The sequence below is a fragment of the Astatotilapia calliptera genome, chromosome 19 (assembly GCF_964374335.1).
Source record: "Astatotilapia calliptera chromosome 19, fAstCal68.1, whole genome shotgun sequence".
Taxonomy (NCBI): domain Eukaryota; kingdom Metazoa; phylum Chordata; class Actinopteri; order Cichliformes; family Cichlidae; genus Astatotilapia; species Astatotilapia calliptera.
The window spans coordinates 17,682,598-17,708,395 of record NC_137440.1 but is presented as its reverse complement, the minus strand read 5'-3'; the positions used below and the strand labels follow the sequence as shown (position 1 = coordinate 17,708,395).

General features: G+C 37.8%; 2 protein-coding genes across 4 annotated transcripts in view; one reads left to right on the top strand and one right to left on the bottom strand.

Moving 5' to 3' along the window:
• Positions 1–18,862, bottom strand: part of babam2 (BRISC and BRCA1 A complex member 2) — a 121,190-nt gene extending 102,328 nt beyond the window's left edge. Inside the window, exons 1-4 of the mRNA XM_026151098.2 lie at positions 18,724–18,862; positions 17,082–17,237; positions 15,198–15,274; positions 2,636–2,730 (exon numbers count right to left, since the gene is read on the bottom strand). Of these exons, the coding sequence (XP_026006883.1) occupies positions 2,636–2,730; positions 15,198–15,274; positions 17,082–17,218 (309 nt within the window). The 5' untranslated portion in view covers positions 17,219–17,237; positions 18,724–18,862. The remainder of the gene's footprint in view (positions 1–2,635; positions 2,731–15,197; positions 15,275–17,081; positions 17,238–18,723) is intronic.
• Positions 18,863–19,013: 151 nt separating this feature from the next.
• rbks (ribokinase) overlaps positions 19,014–25,798 on the top strand; it is a 55,480-nt gene continuing 48,695 nt past the window's right edge. The window contains exon 1 of one of the 3 annotated variants that reach the window (XM_026151225.2): positions 19,014–19,110. The gene's annotated coding sequence lies outside the window, so the exon portion shown is untranslated. Of the gene's footprint in view, positions 19,337–24,542; positions 24,567–25,798 lie in introns of those variants that run through there. The other 2 variants (XM_026151226.2, XM_080293753.1) reach the window with 2 other exon arrangements.

Sequence of the window (25,798 nt, the reverse complement as noted above, 5' to 3'; positions counted from 1 at the left end):
TAGATTCGGCCTACCTTTTAGGCTCAGGTGCAGTGACACAGCTTTAACAAGAAGAAAAGTCAGTCATTCACCACCATCTTTCTCTTCTTCCGCACTAAAACCACCAAAGTCCTCTTCTCCAGTGTCGGATACAAACAGGCTCATGATGGCTTTGTCATCCACTCTTCTTCTCTCCTTCGTTATCACTTTCAAAACCAAAGAAATCCTCATTGTCAGTGTCAGAGTCGAACACCCTCAGAAGGGCCGTGGCGGTGTCCTCCTCTCCATCATGCAGCAGTCCAGCCCTTCAAAATCCGTTGGTGATCGTGGATGTTTTCACACTTTTCCACGCTGTCAGAATCCACCGGTAGAGTTGGGCATAACTTGCTTTTTGGGCATAACTTGCAAGTTTATCGCCGCTCATCATCCACGACTCCCGCTGAACGCGTAGCGCTACTTTGAAGTTTGTTTTTCGCGCTACTTCGTACGGCACTACGTTGCCTGGCGGACGGACATGTGACTAACATACCACTCTTGAACCCCGATCCTTCCGCCAGGCAACGTAGTGCCGTACAACAGCGGAACACACAAAACAAATCGTCTTACGATATCACAAAAATCATGGAAAATCCATAGAAAAGCCGCACCTGACTAAAAGCCGCAGGGTTCAAAGCTTGTGCAAAAAGTAGCGGCTTATAGCCCGACATTTACGGTATATATATATATATATATATATATATATATATATAATAGATAGAAAATAACATAAAAAGACAAAATATTAGACTATCCAAACACAGGAAATTAGATTGGTGTAATTATTCCACAATGTAATTTAGGAATGACATGCTAAACCAGTGACCAATCGAGCTGAGATAGAACTCCTAACTGTTTAATCAGCTTAACAATGTAAATATGAAAATTTCTACTTTTGCCATGTTTAACATACATTTTCATTTGTTTACAACTAAGTTGGCTGTTATAAGTTTATGTCAGAAAAGAAAAAACCTACAGAAAAAAATACTACAGACATTCACTCAAAAGTATGCTAATTATACAGAGTAGACTGTACAGTATGCTCTATGGGAAATTAGCTGCAACACTTCTGTTTGGAAGGAACAGCCAATGAGAAGAAAGCTGGTTTTAAGTGACAATGCCATTAAAAAAGCAAGGAAATGGGTTTCAGACAGAGCACAAATTGAGAAACTGCACCAAGGGCAGTATAGTATGATGAAATATTATTTTGAACTGTAACTCAAGCTCCTCAAGTAGGGTCCAGTATTAAAAAGCTAAAGTTAAAAAAGTTTAAACTTTAAACACTACCCATACTTTTATTCTGTTCATCTGCACACAGCGATTTCAGTGGGAGAAACATTTTATCACTCATCCAAGTGACCTAAGAAGTGATGAAACTTTTCTCCCACTGAAAATGCTACCATGCTGACAGAATCAACGTTTTGGGATTTCCTTACTTGGCTGATTGAGCACAGATCAAGACAACTTTAAACACTGCAGCTGCCATTGCCATAACTGAGAAAATAGAGCCTTTATAAACATTATCAGGATTTTTGCAGATTAGTGCAGTACAGTGATTCTTTACCATCATTACCCATTCTTTGCTCCAAGCCAGCGATCTTTGGGAAGACATAAGCAGCTTTTGTCGCTTGTATTTTAGTTTCTGAGAAATCTTTTAATGTTTGGGCGACAGAAATTTTAAACTTTCTGGTTTAATTGTGAAACCTTTAAGAATACATGTGCTGTAAAGCGCTCTTTCTGTAAAGTTACCCCATGACAGTAAGTCTGACCAAGTATTCATTTGTATCTTTCAAAATCCTTTGGGATTTACTGGAACTTACAGTGATGATGCAATTTTGTGGTGCTTTTATTAATATGCAAAACAAACAACCACACCTCATCTGAAACTACACAATGCTGATGCAATCTGTCCTTGAAAACCAGTTCTCCTGCTAGGCTCAAAACCGTTTGCAGCTGTCCACATACTTCTGTGTTGACATTGTATGGTTAAAAAAGAAAAAATGACTTCTTGGAACCATTTTCAAAGAGAAAAATTAATGACAATTAAACAAAACATGACTGAACAAATACCAAGAATGTCCAGGTAAATTTCCAGGAAGAAGAGCATTCACATGAATCTAATAAAACTTTAAATTACATTTTGTCCATCTAAAAAGAAGTACTCTCTTTATGAAAAAGGGCACATTATAAACATGGACAGTACATTTTCATTTGTTCAGACTAGCTGTCCAGTGAATCACAGATTCACAGAGATGATCAGATGTACAGATAAACAGCAAGTCAAAACAATTATAAGAAGTGTAATCACTACAACAGCTAAGGCTCAAGATCCACAGAAAATGCATAGTGTTTGTTTGCTTTTCTAAAATTTAGATGTACTATGAACTAAACCTCTCCTGGCCACTTCAGTCAATAAGGTTGTGACCATCCACCATTTGAAGAAAATGGGTCCTATATTTGACATGCAGAATTAATAAAAATGAATCAGAGGTGGATTTAGCAAATGCATGTTGTGGTGTGGAGCAGATGTGGTGATAAAGACTGTACTCACTGGAAAATTATATATATAAAAAAACCCTTTCCCTCTATTAAACATTTCACATTCTTCCATTCTACTCACTGGTAGTTCAGAGGGTTCAGGGAGAAACTCAGCATCTTCTCCAAAAATAAAATCTGGAGGCAATTCTGGATAGCGTGCATTGAAAATGATATCCCCTGCAAGAAAAGAGAAGAACGCGTTATTACTCGCTTTATTACAACAAATCTGAAATGTTTGCTTGTATTGCAGTAAGTGTTGTAAACAGCCACAATTTACCAAGGAAGTGAGTGAGCTTTGATCACATATAAGATCATTTCCATTCAGTTTTAATCAAAGTTGACTTGCTCTAAACAAATAATTAAAAAAGAAAAAAAAAATGCATCAATCTTCTATATTCTGTCTGGTATTAAGAAATGAAAGTATTTTTGAAGCATTACTGAAACCAGGAAATTGTGGTGGTTGTGTGGTTTTACTAGTTGCACTAAGCACACAAAGTGCATTTAAGCTCTAGCGTCTTGTAGTTTAAGTGCCTTAAATAAGAACATTTCACATGCACCCTTGCAACCATTAAAAACCTTGGCACACCAGCACATTAGCAAAAGTTTTAAGATTATGCATTTTAATTGCATATTTAATTTAAATCCCATATCATGTACCCCATATGGTAAACCACACACTAAAAAAAACTTCAGGCAATACATCATCTTAAGTTGGTTTTTTTTTTTCTTTTGGTAAATGACAACCGGCTGAATGACAGTGCAAGCTGAATGACACATCCCATATTAAAAATAGCAATTACTTGTAATAATAACTCTATATTAAACATGTTTTGGTGCGTGATTAGCAACCTGCAACCCTGAGGCTAAAATATACAGTTCCCTTAATTCCTATGGGGACTGACTTTAAAAATGAGCCAATCCCTAGAAACTCTCATGTTAAAATGTTCAATTTTACAGGACAAATAAGAATAAACATCTTCACAGCCTGCTGCAAAACACTATTTTGAACTTTATGGTTAGTTTACCCATTTATATGGGATTTTCCTTAAACTTAAAATTGGGGCATAGCAGCTTTGATTGACAGGTGTGTTGGTATGGCCAGCTGTAGTGGATAGCTTTTGTGTTTGAGCCTTCAAATAATTTTAATGCAACTATCTGAAAGCAGTTTACTCTTCTGGCACGTGTAGTAACACATCATTAATGTAGTTGGTATTTCAGTTTTGGTGAGTGGCATTCTTCTTCTATACATGTTCTTTGGTGATTACCACTCTTAATGAGCAAAGGCAAGGCAACTTTCAAATGTACAGTAAGAAGAGAATCACTCTGCACACTCCTGTCCTATTACAATGATTACCTCAGATACCCACTGCACTCATTGTGTCACAGCTTTGCTATTCTACCGTGAAGCTACAGAAAACACCTACAAGTATACAATTAACCTTTAGACACATGAACTTAAAAAAAAACAAACTTTAAATATTACTCATATAACCAGTAGAATAAATGTAGGTGCACACAACAGCAATAAATTCTAGATTTAAAAAAAGATTATTTTTGCTTAAAGTAAAAAGGGAGAAAAACAAAATATTTCAGTAAAAAACATTATGTTTCATTTTTCTGAACTTATAGCGTTATATTCACCTTCTTTTGCCTGCTCCATTTCTAACTTTGCATGCAAACTTGCTCCACCCGAGCTGACGTCCATCTGACATACAAATCTTGCTGTTTCTCCTGGTAACTCCAAATGAAACTCTAAGCATCTTCATCTCTTCCAGCTTCCTGTCTTTTTGGCTACGTTCACACTGCAGGTCTTAATGCTCAATTCCGATTTTTTGATCAAATCCGATTTTTTTGTCTGCTTGTTCACACTACAAATAAAATGTGACAGCAAACGCGCTCTAGTGTGAACCCTCAAAGTGGCCCGCATGCGCAAAAGAAGACGTCACACACAACGTGCTCCGTTTAGACCCAGACCAAACAGTATTGTTTGACTGATGGCCCTTAATATACAGACTTCGGACTTTACGTTTCCCAATTTTTGCTTTAAGTTATTTTGTTATTTACATAATAATGTAAATAACCTAATAATTATCCTTATTGCTGTTTTAGAGAGGAGCGGTGCTTCAAAGGATAGTTGCAGATTTCTGTCAGAATCTGCAGATTATACAGTACAAATAAAATGTTCACGTTGTCTTCTCAACAGTTTCCCTAACATCTACACTGGATGGCCAGGAAGCATTCGCGATGTCTTCTCGGGCGCTTCTCCGGCACTGATAATTGGCGTCTGTCTTGTGTCATTGACGTAAAAGACGGATTTAATGCGACATGACCGTTCAAGCAGCAGTCGCTTTCTAAAACATCGGATATGTATCGGATTCAGTACCACATACGAAAGTGACCCAGATCGGATTTGAAAATATCGGATTTGTGCCGTTCACACTGACATACCATGATCGCATATGGGTCGCATAGGGTCAAAAAAAATCGGATTTGATGCGCTTTCGCCTGCAGTGTTCTGCCACGAACTCCAAACCATAAATCACTGCAAGTTTTGCTTCTGTCTTGTAAAGCTTCCCTTTCAGTCTTGCAGCAATCCTTCTGTCACTCTGTCCACACCACCCTGCCTATACTCTTCTTCACCTCTCATGGCCTGACCACTGCTTTGGATGGTTGACCCCACATATTTACTGTAAACTACATTACCATATTCAGACTCTTTGGGTTCATTATGTCTTATACATGTACTCGCCCATTTTCTGTTTAATAACTTTATTTAAAATTATTACTAACATATTGAGATAAAATTATAAAAGTATAAGCGCACACTGGAAATGGCCCTCACTGAGGGCTCACATAACAAAGCTTGGTTCACAATGTTCTTAAATTACGTTACACAACTCTATTTCTGTGCTGCAAGACGTCCTGTTCTGCTTTTTTTTTTTTTTTGTTCCACGCAGCAACAGCAAGAAGAGGCAAACACACACATGTGGAAGTATTTTTCCAGTGGAGAAGAGTCAAACGAGGAAACGAGAGGTTGTGTCGTAAACCAGCTCCAAACCACTGGAAGCTTGACAGAAAAACTGCTGGCGTGGTTCCAGAGGGAAATGGAGGTCTTGGAAGAGCAGACTTCACAGGTTATAGAGGCTTTTGTATGATGTTTTCTTCATACATCCTTAGACAGCAAGAAGAAGCTTCACTCAAACGTGACTGCATAATGCACCTTCTCTCCAAATCTTATTCAGACAGACGTTTTATTGAAGTCAGAAGGGTACAATGTGTACAACTACAAAGCAGTACCAGCCATGTCGGTCACGTGGAAGAGGCTGGGTTTATATTGATAGTGATTAGCTGTGTACAGAGTGTGCCATGCCAAGCAGATCCATAGACCAATCTGCAGCTCTGCATCTTTGATTAGACAAACCTCTTTCCTGAGGCCAAAGCACAGGAAAGTATAACAGCTGCGTGCCACGCCAGAATACCCGTGCCAGTTTTCTTGTTCTTTGTTCAGATTGCTGCTTTCTGTCTCCATTAATTTCTGTTTAACTTTAAATACAATTCAAACAAAAATGAAATATAAATGAACAAAGTGGTGAAGGTGTTAGGGGACACGGGGTCATCCATGAGAGAATAAGGTCGAGTTGGACTATGGCAAATACTGGTCACTCTACATTCCTGTCATCACCTATGGCCGCCAACTGTGGCTAGTGAAAAAAAGAACATGATGACTGAAGATATAATCAAAGGAAAAAGGAGCTTCCTATTGACGAGCTCAGTCATGTAGGAAGACCTCAAAACAGAGGAGCTGCTGCTCCTCCATACTGAAAGAAGTCAACTGGTGGTTCTGATATCTGAGTAGGATGCCCTCTGGATGCCTCCTTAGTGACGTGCATCAGGCATGTGCATTTCATGGGAGACTGAGCCAGACCAGAGACACAGTGGTGACATAACGTCTCTCAGCTGATTTGTGAATGCTTTGCTGTCCGCTCAAAAAATATGTATTTTTTTCACAACATAGTCATTTTTTCCTTCATTTTCATACTATAAGTTTCATTTTTACACACATTTTTACTTTAGGAGGTTCAAGAAGGAGTTTGGGTTTAAATAAAACCTTTCATACATTTCAAGTCATGCACATAATCACCAGAGGGTTACTTCATCAATCAATCAGTGATTACTCTGTTATGGCGAATTGGGTCCATGGCACAGCATTTTGGGGGAATTCTGGTGAAAAAATGTTTTGTGGACTAACGAAGCTGACATTAAATAACCTGGGAAGGAAGCCAACAACATGTATGATCTAAACATATCACTACATACCGCTATGAAAACATCATTATGACAGCAAAGTATGGTTCCAGGCTGCTTAGCTGGCTCTGGATATCGTTAACTCCCCACCATCAGCTAGAAAACTAATCCCCAGATATCTGACATTTATGCCAGAAATCATCATAGAAAGGGGACCTCTTCTGCTTATTTCTAGCCCCACAGTTTTATTCCTTACTCCACTAGAGTAGCTTTGCATGAGTCCTAGTTCAAAATAATCATTATTTCATACTGGGCATTCACACGGCCACTTAGTTTGTCTGAAAGGAATAACCCCATCTTTATGACATCATACAGAACCGAGTGCGGAGAAAACAGTCTAAACAGTCTGTCTAGAACAGTTTAAACACAGTGTTTAATGCACAGGTTACTTGTATATACTCTGACCTGATTATCTTTAACTTTGGACATGTTTAATTTGAGCAACCAACACTGGAACCGAATAAATATCAGAGAAAATAAGGAAAAGAAAGGGCTCATTTAGTTTTTTTTCCACCTGCACTGGGACTGTTTAAACTTTCAAGCAACAGAGTAGGGTTATTTAAGAGCTGAGCTGTATATATGTGCCTTTCTGATAATTGCAAAAAATGTTTTCTACAAGGAACTTGTCAATCTGCTGCTCCTACAGCTTTTAACTTTTTTTTTTACCTCTGAAATATATGTATGTTTTTAACTTGTGATTCTCGTTACAACATGTTTTGCAGTGAACCACATCTAACAGAGCTAGAATAGCAAGATATATAGCTGCACAAGCCTCGGGGCTAACCCTGACTTTTCTGAATAAAAATGATTAAAAATCATAATTAATGACATTTCAGCATTTCAGAATATTAGACTATACAAACAAAACAGTCTAGGTATAACAAACATAGGCATTAAAATAAAGCATACCTGTATAATATATAAATGACCTCCAGTTATTTCAGTTAATAAAGTAGTGTAATCCATCCATCTGAGGGTTAAAGGGTGTGTTCAATAAAAACACAAATGCATAATTATGGGTGTGTTTGTGTATACTTGGGGCTTAAATGAAGATAACATTTTAAATCACATTTTAAAAACTGAATAATGCAGAAAACCTTGTCATGCCAAAGGATTCATGTTCAAGGTTCCTCCTATGACTTTATTTAACTTTGAAGAAGTCTATATCTTGTACCACTATGTGCCTTTATTGCTGGCTTGTTGGGGTTGCGGATATGTCATGTTTTTTTTTTAACTTCTGTTTCTCGAGAGACAATCCTTTAACGTCACTAAAATATAAGTTAAAGCAAAACAATCCATGAGTCTAGCCACAACATCTTTATATAGCTCATAACCATTTCTGCCAGAACAGTTCTTTTTTTGCAGATTATGCAAAATAAGAAAAACCTACTTCCTCTGTCTGGAGAAAATGTGGCCTTGCCAGGAGAACAAAATAGTAACTATGATCAAACTTAAGATGCGCACTGCGGAACTTTTTGTACATGAAATCTTGACAAATTGATAAATACAATATCAGTCTTTCCACAAATGTGGACCCCTTTTATTTATTACTAGGAGTTGCACAATAAGGGGACTCCTAATAATGCTTTGAAAACAACTCTAAAATGTGTAGGCATCTGTTCATAAGTTGATAAGTCGTCAGCCACAGCTTCACCAATCAAGCTGACATATCTGGCTTGTGTTATGTCTGTATCTTTGAAGTGGGTGAGAATATCAGCTGTAAAACCTGTTGAGAGATTTGGATCAATGTGAATGCAAAAAATATTCAAGTTATCCTGATAACTATGTTTTTTTACAAGATCTGTTACTTCAACGCATTTAATTTGTTAGGCTCCCGTAAAACTTTGGAGGCTCCAGTCACAGTCAATGCAAGCAAGCACCAATAAGTTTTGAATTTACCATCACTATCACACTGACTGATTTTCTCCCTCGGGCTCTGGAGAGAAAGCTTGTGATGTGGCGATTTGATTGAGAAGTGAGCGGCTCTTCCAGTAAACGCTCAGTGGCACAAATAGCAGCATGTTTTATTGGTGTTATTTCATTACCATCATGAGAAAAATTGCCATCTTGTTTTTGTAGTTAAGAAATTCCTGTGGTTGCCTTTGGTCTTAGTGCCTGCTCAGTAGCCGCAATTATAAAACCCACCTATGGCACTGTGTATTAAAGTGACACACAATGTTTACGAGGCAATTTTACTTGCAAGCCCAACCAAACTGACTAAAAGTCTTCCACATCATTTTAATTTCAATTTGATTTTTGGTTTTATATAATGTCAGTTCACAACAGGGGCTAAATATCACTAAAAGAGAGAACCCCAGTGACTTGATAGTGAGGAGGACAAACTCCCTTCTAACAGTTAGAGACCTCTGGCAGAACCGGACTCAGGGAGAAGCAGCCATCAGACTCCTTTTCCTCTCATCAGAGGAATGGGAGGGAAAAGAAGGGAAAATTAAGGAGCATAAAGAGAAAAACAGCAAACTTTGAGAGAGAAGAGAAACTAATGAGTAGGATTTGGAATCTCCCAATGTAACTTCAGGTAACTCTGGGTTTACTGGATTATGAAGGGGGTTCACTTCCTATTGGGCCAGGATAACTTAGGTACAGACCAGTTCTCTTCTGGAGCAGCTTATACTCAAGATAAGAGACCAAGATGTACAAAATCACTACATCAAAATACGCACTTAGCTTTCATGTTGCATCTGTTCAACTGCTCGCCAACTTAAATGTCTAATGAGCCAATCAAGGCAACAACTTGCAGGCATAGTTGAGATTGCATTCTGAATTGCAAATAAGCATCAGAATGGCAACGAAAAACCATTTAGGTGACTTTAAATGCGACAGAGGCTCGTCTGAATATTTCACAAAATGTTACTGAGCTTTTTCCACACAACCATCACTAGGATTTATATTGGATGGTTCAGAAAAGAGAAAAAATATCCAGTGAGCAGAAATATTCTGTGCAAAAATACCTTCTTGATGACACAGTTCAAAGAAGAATGGGAAGACTGCTTTGAGGTGACAGTAAGTAACTCAAATAACCACTCATTACAACCAAGGTATGCAGAAGAGCACCTCTCAATGCATCGAACCTTGAATCAGATGGTCTACAACAGCAGACGACCACACTCCTGTCAGCTAAAAACAGGAAACTGAGGCAACAATTCATATTGGCTCAACAAAATTGGACAGTAGAAGAAACTCTTGCCTGGTCTAATGAATCTTTATTTCTGCTGCAACATTGGAACAGCAGGGTCCAAATAATTTGTGTAAACATTACAGTATGGCTCCATCCTGCCTTAAATCAACAGTTCAGGATGGTGCTGGTTGTGTAATGGTGTGAGGGATAGATTTTGGCACACGTTTGGGCCTCTTAGTACCAGGTGAACGCTACTTAAATATCACAATCTGAGTATTATTGTTCATCTCCTTGTGGCCATAGTGTACCCATCTTTCTGATGGCTCCTTGCCATTACTGTACTTAAACGGCCTCCACAGTCACCAGAACTTAATCCCATTTTTGGAATGTGGTGGCACAGGAGATTCACACCATGCATTTGCAGCCATTGTCACTGTCAAAGAATGTGTCCAGCTCCTTATTGAATCTGTCCCAGTACAAGCGAGGTGTACCTAAAGTAATCAGTAAGTGCAGATGCTTAGGAATAATTTTACTGGTAAAAGCTTTATTCATATGGAAGCAATTCACCACAACAGTCAATTAAATGGGGCTTTACTGTACAGGCAAATTTGCTGTGCCAGAGTTGCAGCTGAATCCATCTTGCATGCCATTAGAATATATAAGCAACACATTAATTTAATGTAATTACACATTACATTAATTAGTATTCAATTTTCAATGCAAAAAAATGCAATTATAGTCAGGTCTTCCAGTGTTTAGTACTTTAGCACTTAAACTGCACACACATTCCTACAGGATGTTTTATATTAGAATATAGCTTACAGACTGTGCAGCCTTTCCTAACACACAGTCTCACACTGCTGCTTTGAATAGCTGGTGTTATGTGTTTAACCTCTCCAGATCTTTCTAACATTTTTTTCCTTTTGTAAAATTCACTGCTTCTCTCTTTCTTTGTAAAACTTGCTGCTCTGCTGCCAAGAGACTTCTCCATGTTTTTGATTGGTCATACGCTGCCAATTCTGTCTTTTTCATGCAAACACTGCTCATAACTCGCAGTTACACTGGGAAACCCTGGGCTGACTTGTCGAAGTGATAACCACCCTTGTGTGACTGCTTGCCCTGATTGCTGATCTTCCAACAAGTGAATCCAGATAAGGAAGAGATGTCCCGGGTTTTTTGACCTTGCTTTGTACTTACAGTCTAAATTTGAAAAAAATGCTGAGTGAATCATGGGAAGTCTCCCTGCAGTCTAAGGATATAGCAGTTTTACAGTACCTTTATTTAGCTTATGTGCATAGATATGGTTACTTTGAAAATGATATTGATATGATATCACATATTCACTGTTATGGCCTTAAATGATGTTTCACTGCCTGTTAGACAAAAGTGCAGCTTTCAACTCTAATAACGGTTGAATTACATCTTTTTCTTTTAAATAAAACTGTTCCAGTGAAGATGTTCTCTTTCCAAAGTGCAGGCCAATTGCTCTAGACACTGAATATATTAACCTGCGCACAGATGGTGGCCTGCAAATTGAAATCATGCCAGTGGTTTAGAGTATAAAGAACACTTAAATGTTTTAAGAAATGAAGTAAAAATGGGCTAAATCATGCAATCAACAAGATTAGACTTTAATCTGCTGAATTTAAGACATTATGAATGCAACTTTCAACCCATTTCACATCCAGTTTATTAATTCTAACTCCATTTTGTACACAAAACAACTCTCACTTTTTATTTAATTTTTTTTCCTTTTGTTTTTAACGTTGATTGCAAGGAACAGACCTGATAATTATAATTATTCCACAAATGACACCCTCTTGCAACCACTCGACTGATGAAATGTTTTTTTTCGAGTAGTAATTATACAGTCAGTATTGTGCTAAAAGTCTAAATGACTGGTGTATGTAAGATTCAGTGACTGGATTAGTTTTGTAAGGGCCAAAATAGCTCAACAGAAATGCAGGAAAATCAACTTTGTTAATTTGTTTTTGTGCTGGGTTCATTGCTGTAATGGTTTTGAGTGTCACTGTTAAAGTACAGGTCTAGTATTGTCTCATTGTAACTGTCATAATGACCGATAGATGTCTTCTTTAGGGATCACATATTATAGCTTGTTCAGGGCCAATACCCACAATAAAAAATGAAATATAAATAAAATTTGCTGTCATTCCTATCCTGCTTCATTCCTATTGATTTCTATATCTTAGTGGTAAATAATCTGGATCATTGATCACGTTATTATTGTATTTGTCCTGGAATGTGTGCTTTTGCACACTGCATTTTTATGTGTTCACAAACCGCACTGTTCTTATTCAATTATTTTTCAATGTTATAAGCTTTCATGTGACTTTTTAAGCCATTATCTACAGATGCTGAATCTGTCACTTTCACATGACAGATCACTATGCATAATAAATAAGGAGCCCTGGCCCTTAATTAAAATCAACAAATAGCAGCAATTAAAGTGACAGCATCAGAGCATCTCATGACCCTCCTACGTTTAATGAGAGGCAGAACTGCTAGTTTACACCTGCTAATTTTCTTTGTTTCTTGCCCTGCTACCATTAGCTTGGTCTATTTTCCATATTTGTGCTGATAGTTTGTATTTCTTCTTCTTACTTTATGGAGGACAGCAGCATCTGTTACAGAGCCTCTGTAAAGCAGACTGCTAGTTTTTCCTGTTAGCTTAGACATTACTACTACTCCAGATAGCTTGACTGCAAGGCACCGAGGTGTAGCCTTAGCTTAGCTTTAACTTTACGTTACAGCAACAAAGTGACAAATTATTAATTAACAGTTAAGTGTAATGGGGAAACTTTGCATGCTAGTCACTGATGAAATAGAGCACTATTACGGTGCTGTAACTTAGCAGAAGCAGATGATTGTGAGGATTATTGGAACTTTAACTGTGAATCACAACCTATACTTTTACATTTTTATATTTTTTCAATTTGTGTTTTGTCTTTTTTTAAAATCACTGTACAAACATCCATTTGTGAAGGCAACTGACTCATAGTTCCCGGTCTCAAACATCTGCACTAATGCCTCCTCAGGCTGGTTGTGTTGACAAATCTAATCATTATGATCAAAGACTAAAATAAAAAGTAAACACACCAGCCACTTCATTAGGTACACCTGTTTGTTAGCATAAATATCGGCAGCTCAATGCATTTAAGCATGCAGAAATGGTGTAGAAGACCTGGTAAAGTTACAAACATAGAATGAGTTTGAAGATGGCATGGTTCCTGCTCAAATAACCAGTTCTTCCAACCAAAATAAGTACAAGAGCACCTTGTCAACCTTCAACCAGATGGGCTACAGCAGCAGAAGACCACACCGTAGGGCTGCACGATTAATCGTTAGAAAAATCGCGATCTCGATTCATACTTATGTGCGATCTCATTTCCAAATGCCAACGATTTAAAAAAAAAAAAAAGACAACGATTGTACTGCATTTTGATCCGGGACGTACTCTGCATGAAAACAAGCGCTCACTCTTCCTGCTCAACAAATGATAAGGGCGGAGCCTTATGGTAAATGGTAAATGGCCTGCATTTGTATAGCGCTTTTCTAGTCCATAGGACCCCAAAGCGCTTTACACTACATTCAGTCATTCACCCATTCACACACACATTCACACACTGGCGATAGCAAGCTACATTGTAGCCACAGCTGCCCTGGGGCGCACTGACAGAGGCGAGGCTGCCGGACACAGGCGCCAGCGGGCCCTCTGACCACCACCAGTTATACCACGTGATACAGAAGCTGTGCCATCTGATGCTAAAATTAGCAGGGAAAAAACAACGGAGTGCACTTCAGGGATGACGAGAAAGTGACAGGAGAAAATCCGTCCCGGTCAACCACCCAAACACCAATAACGGGAACCTTATACAGCGCTTCCCTATACCCATCGAACTTCCGCAGGCACAAAAAAATTACGGAGGCTTTTACTTATCACCTGACCAAAGATATGGCTCCCATCAACACTGTGCAAAACGAGGGACTTAGGAAAATGATCAACACCCTAGACAAATGCTACACAGTGCCGTCCCGCAACTACTATTGTTGCACTACCTGCTCTATACATGCAGTGTCGAGCAACGGTGGAGACGGAATTTCAAGCAGTACAACATTTTGTAGCAACAACAAAACGTGAGACATTTGTTGTTTTATGTTTATTTATTGTTTTTATGTTCAGTTTCAACTGTTACGAAGTTGATGTGCAGTTAATAAGTGCAATAAATATTTATACTGGAAAAGAAAATCGTGAGAGAATCGTGATCTCAATTCTAAGCCAAAAAATCGTGATTCTCATTTTATGCAAAATCGTGCAGCCCTACCACACCGGGTGCCACTTTTGCTAAGAACAGCAAACTGAGGCTAGAATTCACACAGGCGCACCAAAATAGTACAACAGAAGGTTGGAAATATGTTGCCTGGTCCGATGAGTCTTATTTTCTGCTGCAACATTCAGATGGTAAAGTCAGAATTTTACATAAACACGTTTTAACGTCCATTCTGCATTCAGTTCAGGCATGTAGTGGTGATATAATGGTATAGGTGTAGTTTTTTGGCACATCTTAGAACCAATTGAGCAAGAATCCAGCTCCACGGCACACTGGAATATTGTTGATGACTATGTCAACCTTTTATGAGCACAACAATTTCAGCTATTTCAAGTTCTGTTTAATTTACTTGACCATAATAACCTTGCATGCAAACACTAAAGCGTCATTGTCAAGACAGATCTCGTTGAACTTACTCTGACCCATATTGGATGAAAGTAAATGTTTCCCCTCCAATCTTTAATTAATTTTATAACATAAAATCTAAACAAAGCAGTACTGACATAAATGCAGTTTTTTGGAATGTAATGAAACCTTCATAATCTTTACTTTTTTTTAAAGTAAACTTTTTTTACTTTAAAAAAAAACTTTGTTTGCTATTAGTTCATCACTTTCACACAGGCCAAAAATTAAGCAAGATTTCAAGCTTCTGAAGAACCTTAGCTGACTCCAAGTTCTTTATCTCACTGCTACTGCTTTATGACTTAATATGGCAAAGCAATGTTTGCTTTCCTAAAATGAATTTATCAAAACCCAACAATAAGAACAACCTTTCAGCTTACTGTCAGAAGCAGAGCCTGAACTCTTGTGACTAATCTGAAAATGCCAAATATGACTGTGAATCATTTACTTACATTTAAGGGTTTCTCCAGCATAGGGAATATGGAGTTTAAAGCGATCACAACAGGGACCAGGCGTCAGAGATGTACATCTGAACATGAGGGAAGATGAAAACACAGACATTCAAATCAAGTAATCAGTTAACATCAGGGATTTTTTTAGGATCAGTATAGAGATAAAACAAATATATTGCTGTTTAGGAAGAGTTTGATATTTTTTTGACACTTTATCTTTATAGAAACAACACATACATTATTCACATTTTTACACAGTCTTGATCAAAAGTTTAAGACCACTTGAAAAATGGCAAAAATCATATTTTTCATGGTTGGATCTTAACAAAGTTCCAAGTAGAGCTTCAATATGCAACAAGAAGAAAAGGAAGGAAGACAAAACATTTTTTTGAGCATGCAATTTATTGAAAACAACACTTAAAATGAAACAGGCCGTTTTACAGGCAATCAAAAGTTTAGGACCACATGCCTTAAAAGCAAAAATCTCTCATTTCTTCTTGTTGCGTGTTGAAACTCTACTTGGGACCTTGTTAAGATCCAACCATGCGAGTTTGTTGGGGAAGAACTTGATCAACCTGCCAGTCCTGACCAAAACCTGATAGAACACCTTTGGCATCAATTAGAGCAGAGACTGTGAGCCAGGTGATCTCATTCAACATCAGTGTCTGACCTCACAAATATACTTCTGGAAGAATGGTCAAAAACTCCCATAAACACACTCCTAAACCATGTGGAAAGCCTTCCCAGAAGAGTTGAAGCTCTAAAGGGTGGGTCGAAATCATATTAAAAACTATGGATTAGGAAAGGGATGCCACACAAGTTCATATGCGTATGAAGGCAGACAAGCAATATACTTTTGCCAATATAGTGCATATGTGCACATGCAGATCTCAAATTAAAATGAATACAGAACAATTCTGAAATTACATATTATCTTAAGTCTAGTATTAAAAACTCATTAGTATAAGTTAAGCAGACAATTATTCTGCAGTGAAAACTCCACAAAACAGTATTTAATACTTTTCTTTTAGTAAAGCAAATCTCTTTGGATTTGGGGCTGTTTGTGACACAAAACAAAGAATCTTAGGCACTCTTTTTGGCTCACCGGGCCTAAAATGGACCCTGTGCATTCCCATGAAATAATCAATGTTCACTTAGTTCTCCAAGCTTTCTGAAGATCTTCCAAAGTTGAACAGTATCTGGTCTCAGTGGAAGGGTGGTTGTAAAGAATAAGTTCAAAAGCAAGGCAAACAGTGAGAAAATGCTGAGGTATGCCAAATTACACAAAAGCTGAACTGAATATTACTGACAACAGGTCCTATGGTGTAATGTATCCAAATTTGATCCTGGCAATGATATTTAACACACTGCCAAGGCAGGATAAGCACACCTGGAAAATGGAAAGCTCAGTCATGGATTGGCAACCCAAGAGCTCAGACCTCAACATTGTTGAAGCAGTGCTGGATCATCTTGACAGAAAACAAAAGGTAGCCAACATCCAGAGAAGAGCCTTGAATGTCTTTTAAGAAGCCCAGATAACTATTCTTGGGAACTGCTTACAGAAATTACGAGAAAGCTTGCCCAAGAGATTTCAGAATAGAGCTGGTCATACCAAATATTGACTTTCAAACTCATTAGAACATCACAGACAGTTTCCCCCCTTATAGACTGTATTTCCATGTATGCTTGCAGATGCTTTAATAGATCACTGCAACCATTTCCCATTTTATGAGCAACATATTAAAAAAAGTATAGTGGCGAAAAAATCTTTGCAAAAACCTTGTGGGTTGGTCCAAAACCTTTGTACAGTACTGTAACAATATTTGTCATTTAGCTCCTTTTTTCTTACAGACATCATTTGTGTAACATGTGATTAGTCCTCACCCAGTTTTGAGATCTGTGACACGGAGGCAGTTTGTGGAATCAAGCCCCACACGGCCATTCCTCACCACACTGCACAGCAGGGGACGCAGCTCAGGTGAGATCCGGTGCAGTGCGACTTCAGGGGACATATTGTTCATTTTACCCACTGTGAGCAGTCTGTAGAGACACGATAACAGTATAGAAATGCTTTGAATTATTTTATTAAAAAGCTAATTAACACAGTAGAAAGATTAAATATTAGTATTTGGTATCGATCTGCTGCCAGTTGTTTTACCCTGTTAGAATTCTAACAAAACATAGGTCCGAATTTGTTTTTCAACGATTAACCTTAGGTCAGCCAAACCTCATCCAGTCTCTTCAACCTGCTCCCTACTTTTCTTTAGATCCAGTGAAACACAGTGAATCTCCTTCTGATCTTCTACATCTGCGCTTTCTCCCCATAAAGCCATAGTGCTACTCACTGATTACCACCTTTCTTCTTAACCTAGGTTTAACAACACTTTCCCATAGCTTCATGGTATGAAGCTACAGAGACATTGGCTTTATGCCTCTGTAGTTGCTACAGATCTGCACAATACCCTTGTTCTGTACCAGTATACTCAGATGTCTCTCACCATCCAAGACTGTGTTCAGCCATCTGGTTAACAAGTCCACTGCCCTCACTCACAGATATAGCCATACCTCCACAGGTATGTCATCTAGACTAGCCACTTTCAACACTTCATTCTTTTCATAGCTAACCTTACTTCCTCCTTATTATTTCTCTGCACTTCCCGATTACCAACTGTCCTTCATTTGTCTTTCTCTTTCTCTCATTTTCTTCAAGGGAACTAATTTTTGAAAAACATTAAAGAACAGTTACAGTGGCAACAGACCCTGATTTATCTGGGACATTTTGTAACAAATCGAAAACATCTACAAAGTAAAATTGAGCCTTGTAATCAACGAAGTAGTATAAATAAAGACAATTGTTTCATTATTATCCTTTTTAAACTACAAACTTTAACTATGATTAAATATGCATTTTTTCATCATAATTTTAAAAAAAAAACTATTTCCCCCTTTCCATATAAGTCAAAGGCAATAAATACATATATCGAAAGTTTTTTTCACTCCCTATAGCTTTCCAAAAATGCAATATCGCTGGCTTTACTTTTCAGCTATCATTTCCTGGTATTATAGAAATGTTTTCCCCTTCCTGTTTTAAAATTGCTACCTTTCTATCCAACTTTTTCTGAAAAATACAGATTTTAAGAGAAGAATAAAGCACAGTAACACAATATCCACAAAACATTTCTTAAAAGTTTAGTGTTAATATAAAAACATTAGAAGGAAGCTGGTTTAGTTGCAACACTGGAAGCTTCCTTTCGCACTATAAGCACACATGGAAAACACATATTACATATAATGTTGTAACATTTTAACGTTCTAATTTGGTGATACATTGAATGCGTTAAGGGTAAATTAGTGTTTATGCCACAGTTTGTAATTCAGATGCTCATAGGTTTGGCATCGTTAGCCACTGTTAGCTTAGCTCATACTTATGCGTCAAATTAACACGATTTAAACGTATAGCGTCCTCAAAACCTCCCCTGCCCATTTCCGTCCATTTCAATACAGCCTGCGGCGGGTGTGTGAGTACCTGAGAGAGATAGAAGTCTTTAAATTTCAGGGTAAAGTCCAATGTTTACTTCATACTCTGATCAATTTCCCCGGTTCATATTGTTATTGGGTCCTTGTGATAGCCCCACAGTTAGGTGCCTCTCATAATGCCTGTGGGTAAATTTACTTTCATTCTCTTGCAGGAGCCGAATTTCCTCGTGATATATTACCTATGGCGCGGTTTTGTTTGGTATTTTTATATCTTAACACTGTCAAATAAATCTAAACGTTTATTCATTAATAAAATGACAGTGGTTGATCTGGCAATAGCGATAACGCCAGGGACCTGTCACCGTGCACTTTGACCTTGGACTTCAAGTAGTGGGTATTCAGTTTTACAATCCGCAGGAGATTATTTGAATTCCAGGTAATTTAACACACTTCATTTTACTTTGGAGGTTGTCTAATTGATCCGGGTCATGATCTTTTAGTTTTTTGATCGGTTTATTCCTCAAATACTTGAGGTGTCAGAGTATTTGGCTGCATATGTAATGACATGTACTAAGAGTTTACAGTACACCAATAATACAAGATATTTGGGCTTGTACACGACATTACCATATGCTAAAATGGATAAAGAGAACAATTAACAAGTAAGTACAGTAAAGTACGTACATTTCTAATATGTGAATAAATTACCATAAAAGAAAAGATTTTATGATACTGAGCTTTTAAAAGATTAAGGTTGACTTAATGGTTCTTTTAGTTATTTTCCTAAGCTTGAGTTATACTGGATCATTGAATTTGATACCAGTTTTAAACCATTATTCATGATATACTTGGATCAGCTACAACTATTAAAATCACCTACCTAAAAATTATCTTCCCTCTCCACCACCATTACAACTGCCATCATCACCGAGGCCTAGATATAGGATCTCTGGAGGGCTCCTACAGTTTTTGAGATTGAGACTTGCGAACAGATTGTAGGGTTTTCAGTTCTGGATCGTGGGAGCTGCAGATTTTGTCAAGCCCTTCAGAGCCTTTTGTGTTCCTCCAGCAGTTCTTGAGCAAGTTTTGCTAAACGTATAGGGATGGATTCAGCTTGTTCCAGTTTCAGTCCGATGCAGATACTTTGACTTAAGGCAGCGATACCATTGTTAAAATAAAAATGATTTCTGCTTTTTTTAATATAGCAAATTTCATTACACATAAACTCAATATATTTACCATAAAAGCTAAAAACTATGTAAGTCGACAATGTCTTGAGGGGATAAAAACAACAAAATAAAATACTAGTTAACACACATGTGCGCATATACACACACAGACACAGCTGTCAAGTGCAAACCTACAAGAATAAAAAAGTTTTAAGTATGTTTTTCAGTGTAGACACAGATATAATTGATCTCAGTTTAGCAGGAAGCTAGTTACAAAGAACAGGATTACAGTAACAATAATATTAATATTAATAATTCAGGGAACCATTAAAAGATGTCCTGAGATGTCTAACAAGGTTTTAGACACTGATCAAGTCAGAGATGTTCCACTGAGTAATCATCACTTTGACTGACGCTGGAAATTATCCTTTTTTTATATGCAAGTACACACTGATTTCCTAACTTTATAAAATAAAATGTAAGAAATGTACCAAAGATAATACATTACAGCAGGATAAAAATAATTAAAATATTCATATCTAGTCTCCTATCAGTTCATTGTGAGAACTATTTCTTCAGACTGCTGTCATTTATATTCAATGTACTCTAGTTTATCCTTTCCTGGTCTCACAGTTTCACTGAGTCCACCTCCTTCGACTGCTCCTTACACACACATTGGGCTGACAAGAAACGTGCGATGTGAAAATATATTAATGGAGTGAAACAAAACGTCACCGGTGTTACTGTAAGTGCAGTAAAAGCTTCCAAACAACAACAGAAGATAACAACAGTGACAGCGAGTAAGCTAAGAAAATATTCTTGGAAGTTTTTAGTAATTTCTGCTCTCTTGACCACAGTTTGTGGTTAAACTAAAAGCTTTTGCAAATATCAAAATGAAAAATGTTGATGTAGGTAGAGTCCAATGCTTCCAAGCTGCTGAGGCTTTGTTGTCATCTTCCTCCATCCTATGTTAGTCTTCCCACCAGTTATCAGTGCACTGCTTCCATCAGATGGTGAATTAAACACAGAACAATATAGAACTCAATTAAGTGGATCAGTCATAGTCCATCTTATTGTCACTGATATGCAATTTAAATATTGGATCAGTGCAAAGTATAATCAAACACAGTCAATCTTTTTTAATACATTTCCAGCAGTGTATTTCACAATCCACTTACAACACCATTGTGCGTGTTCTCCGCAACAAACAAGCAGACCTACTCTGAATTACAGTTTTTAAAGAAAATGTTTGTTTTGTTGCTTATTAAACAAAGCCGACTGCAATACTTCTATATATGTAACAGGCTACCATTGGCTGATAATATTAGTCATTTGATATATTGGTTGATTATTGTCTTTGAAGTTGACCTTTATCTCGAGCTTGAACGATATGGTAAAAAATACACTACATACACCCCCACTAATATTTGGTTAAATATGCTTTAGCAAGTTGCACCTCAACCAAATGCTTTTGGTAGCCATCAACAAGCTTCTGGCATAATTTAAAGATAATCCTCAAGGCTTCATTTTTGGCTCCAAGAGACCTTTCCAACTCGTGTAAATTTACAATTCTTCTTCTTAGAGCTTCACAGACTTCTGAGATCTTCATAAAGTTACCATGATATCCATGCTCATGAACCATGAACTTTTGACCAAAACTGTATAACCTGGTGTAATTTGCTGGGGATGGATTGGAGGAATTTCTAGCCTATCACAATAGGAGCTCGCTGTTCCTGCATTTTTTTTTTTGCCCTCCACTTACTGATTTTTAGCAGGGCAACTTTAAATGGTCTGTTTTGCAAACAGCACTAAAATAAAAATGGAAATTCAATGCCAGCACTCCTGCCGCAGTAGAAATGACACCACATATGGTGGGTCATCCTGGCCCCTTTCCAAATCTGCATTGATCCATGCATGACTATTAATTTACCATCAAGCTCCAACAGTGACTCCAACCAAGTTCCAACTACTGCTAGCTAAATAAAAAAAAAAAAAGAAGAAAAGCATTCAGATTAGCAGGTCATTATATTATATAGAAGCCTCAACAAAAAAGATCTACAAATATTAATACTAAGGTTCAAGGTTGGCTAATAAGTACCTCTCTTCAAGGGTACAGCCCTTTATTTTAGCTTTAGTGACAAGCTGTTGTAACACTAAAAGTGCAGTAAAGGTTTTTGGTTTCTGAGAGTGTATTTAGCATGGAGTGAACATGTGAAAGACCTGAAATATGTCATTTCTTGTGCAAACAGAACAACCCTAACTTGCAAAATAAAAATGAAAGGTGATCACAAAGGCATAGAAATTATATCAGTGCACCGGGCGAGACCGTATGAGGGCAGTTTTGTCTGATTCACCACTGGGAATTTCCACCTTCCTGGGAGTGATTCACAGTCAGTCTCAAAGCATCCAGAAAAAACAGCCCCCCCCCCCCCCCAAGAAATATGTTGAGCCAAAGTACTCTGGTGAAATTGTTTACTAGTTCAACTCTCAGCTTGAAGTTGGTCTAACTTAAGTGGTTAGGAGGTTATGACACCGGGAATTGAAATAAAACAAATGCAGCTAGCGTTTGTGTGTGGGTAGAGCTGGAAAAAGTGTCTATAATCTGAACGTATCTGAACATTTGTTATACAGATATGGTCATATCATTGCCATAAAAATAGTTTCCAGTTAAGCCAGACACTGGGAAGAATGCAGGCTCACAAGGGTTTTTACAGTTGATCCAAAAGTTTTTTCTTTGGGATTTTGTTTGCAGTTCAGTCTAAAACCAGAGTTAACAAAGTGCAGACTTTGTATCATTTTATGCAACCTGACACACAGTTACAAGACAAGAGTGCAATATTATACCTTTAATCATCTATAGGTTCATGTAGTGTGTTAATAATATAGCAAAACAGACAGAACTTTCAGTTTTATCTCTTATATTAGCTTGGATTTCTAAACTATTTACTAGCAAAAAATGGAATATTACCCACAAAACACAAAGCATCGTCCTCCATAGCTGAAAACTGAAGCCAACACAGAAACACCAAAAGCTGAAGTTTCTTCTAATGGTTACTGGAAGCTGATTTTAAAACTTAGTTAATCTCCATAGACTCACATATGCAATTTTAAAAGAGAAATAACAAATTTATAGCCTACTACAAAAAGCAGTCGTTATCTCTATAGCTAATTTCCTTCTTCATGGCAGCTGTACGTAGAGTGATTTTTTTTATAACTCAACTGCTCAGATTTTGGTAAAGCTTAAAATTGAGGGTGCTGTCACTGAGAGGTGGCTGTATCTGCTAAGGCCCCAGTCACACAGGCCTAGACCAGTCAGCAACCACCAGTTTCTAGAGAAAATGTGTATTACTCAACTGTTTGCCTAGTGGTCCCTGGAGGTTGTTGGCATATGCCAAATGACATCGGTTACAAAAGAGGAGCACTTGTTGTGATTGCTTTGGTTGTTAGCAGATTGTCTAAGTCACCCATAGTTTGCATGCAAGGTGCAGACCTTTCTGCAAATATTGCCATTTACTCTCTGAAGTGTACAAAATGTGCAGGTTTTATTTTGAAGGTGAATACTGACCATTCTGTGTTATACTTTCCACAGTTCCACTACCACTTGGCAAGTATTTTACAAGAGTTTGCAGGCATGTCGGTGTCTGTTGTGCAACCTCATAGTGACCAAAGCAATCAAAGATGTTTTTGAATCTACACTTTTTACCTCTTTCCAACCAATTTCAAACTAGTGACTACCAGCAAACTCCAGTAACTGGAACGTGCATTTTTCCCCTGTGTCCCATTTTTGCCAGATTGTTGCTGATTAGCCTCAAGACCTGTGTGACTGAGACCTAACTGTCTTCTAGGTTTTCACCTTAGCTAATTGTCACGAACAGTTAGGGATCTCTAGACCATGCTTGGGACTGCTGGTGCCTTTTTGAGTATTTTATTTATAATTATCTGAAAAATAATTACAGTAACATGATTTATTGTGTGGCTATTTTTACCAGCAGATGGTCTATTCCAGGGGTCGGCAACATGCGGCTCCGGAGCCGCATGTTGCTCTTTAGTCCTTATAGTGCGGCTCCGTGTGGTTTGGGAAAATAAATTAGAAGTATTTAGCTGAAGTGTATTTTATTTATGTTAGTTATTTTTTAACTTGTAGTTCTAAATTGGAAGATTATTGTGATATTGAAATATAAAAATAAAATTATATTCTATTATTTTTTCATCGCTCTAAATAAGCGTCACACTCGCGGAAGCCGGTGTACCCGCCGAAACGCCGTGCATATATCAAGACTTTCAGCCTCAGGTAGGCCAATTATGGACCTTCGGATCCACATTATGTCACCACCGTGAACTATGTTAAAAACATACACCGCTCACGCCTCACAGATGACAGCGTACAGTCCTGGGTAAAGATGTAAGTGACTTTGTACAGCCCCGATTTGCAGACGCTGTGCGCAGAGGTTCAGGAGCAGAAGTCCCATTATAAAGATATCACGGTAGAACCGATGATGTTTCCATCAACATGCTTTTCAGCATCTCTTTATTGACCACTTTTCACACACGGTTGCTGCAGGCATACAGCCGGCTGTAGCTTTTCAGCTCACAGCCCTACAACACAACAGCATAGATAGCACAGACGTTAAGGTGGCGAGGCGTGATTGCGGGTGTCGCTCAGGTGCGTCCGCCTCCCCTGCAGCGGCGCTGCAGACCACGCCCCGCTACACACATTAACCAGGTAAAATACATATTTAGGCAGAATTTTGCAAATATATATTTTTCATTTTTTTGCAGCATAGTGCTTTTTTTCCAATTATTTTTTAAAAGTCAGGTCAAGGCTCCAAAAGCCCAAAGGCGATATAAGGGTGGCGGCTCACAACAGTTTTTGTTTGCTACATGGATCATTTTAGTTCAGCTGGGTGTCTTTCCTTTTCTTATATTTCTTTAAGAGTTCAAAATGTGTTAATTACATAAATAATTTTCTCTGTAACATTTCATGGATTTCATAAGCAACACACTTTAGTTGTTCACACAAAGCATAAGGTAAAAAAACAATATATACAGTGTTATCTTCATTTTAGATGTCAAAATGTATTTGCGGCTCCCAGTGTTTTCTTTTGCGTGGAAACCGGGTCCAAATGGCTCTTTGGGTGTTAAATGTTGCTGACCCCTGGTCTATTCTCTTGTTTTGGTAAATGAAGTTCTAGGATTTTATTTGGATGTTACTTATTAGCATTTGACCATTCGACAAATTAGCATTTGTCTGCATCTGTAGATGCAGTTTGTAAACCAAGCTAGCAAGCATCAGCATATTGCTTTGTATCCCACCTTCTTGTCCACATATTGTCATTCCAAGATGCAATAAACCAACATGGTGGCTGCAAAAATGCTAACACTGCTTCCAGAAAAATAACAATCTGCATCCTTCTTTCAAACACAGTCTGCGCTTAAAACAGCATGCATCATATTATTTTTAAAAAAGTGTTTAATATGTGTGAACCTCAATCACATGCTGGCTACACGCTAAAGTATCACTCATAAAAAAAATTTAAAAACTGCAGGTCTAAAATTGTATCACATTGTGCATGCGACTTTAATTACACTGTTTGTAGTGTTTAACATGCCCTTTCCTTAATGTGCTTGTTTTTTTTAACACATTTTGCAACACCTTTTTATAGCAAACGCTTAATATAAATGAAGTTTCTCACATTGGTCTGCTGAGCATCATAGCTCAGCTCAAGTTTAACTAGTAAGTGAGAATTTTGAAAGGGGTTCCCTGCTAATTCAAGTGGTCAGACAATGCAGTTCTTCACTGTAGTGAAGTTCTTGATGCCTGCAGAGAGAAGACACTATTCTGCAAGATGTGGGAGAGAGAATTGAGCCATCCTACAGCCAGCGGCCAAGCTTTCCAAGTCTTCCACTGCCTAGGAAGAGATTTGAAGAGATTAACACACTAGCATTAGCTCCGAT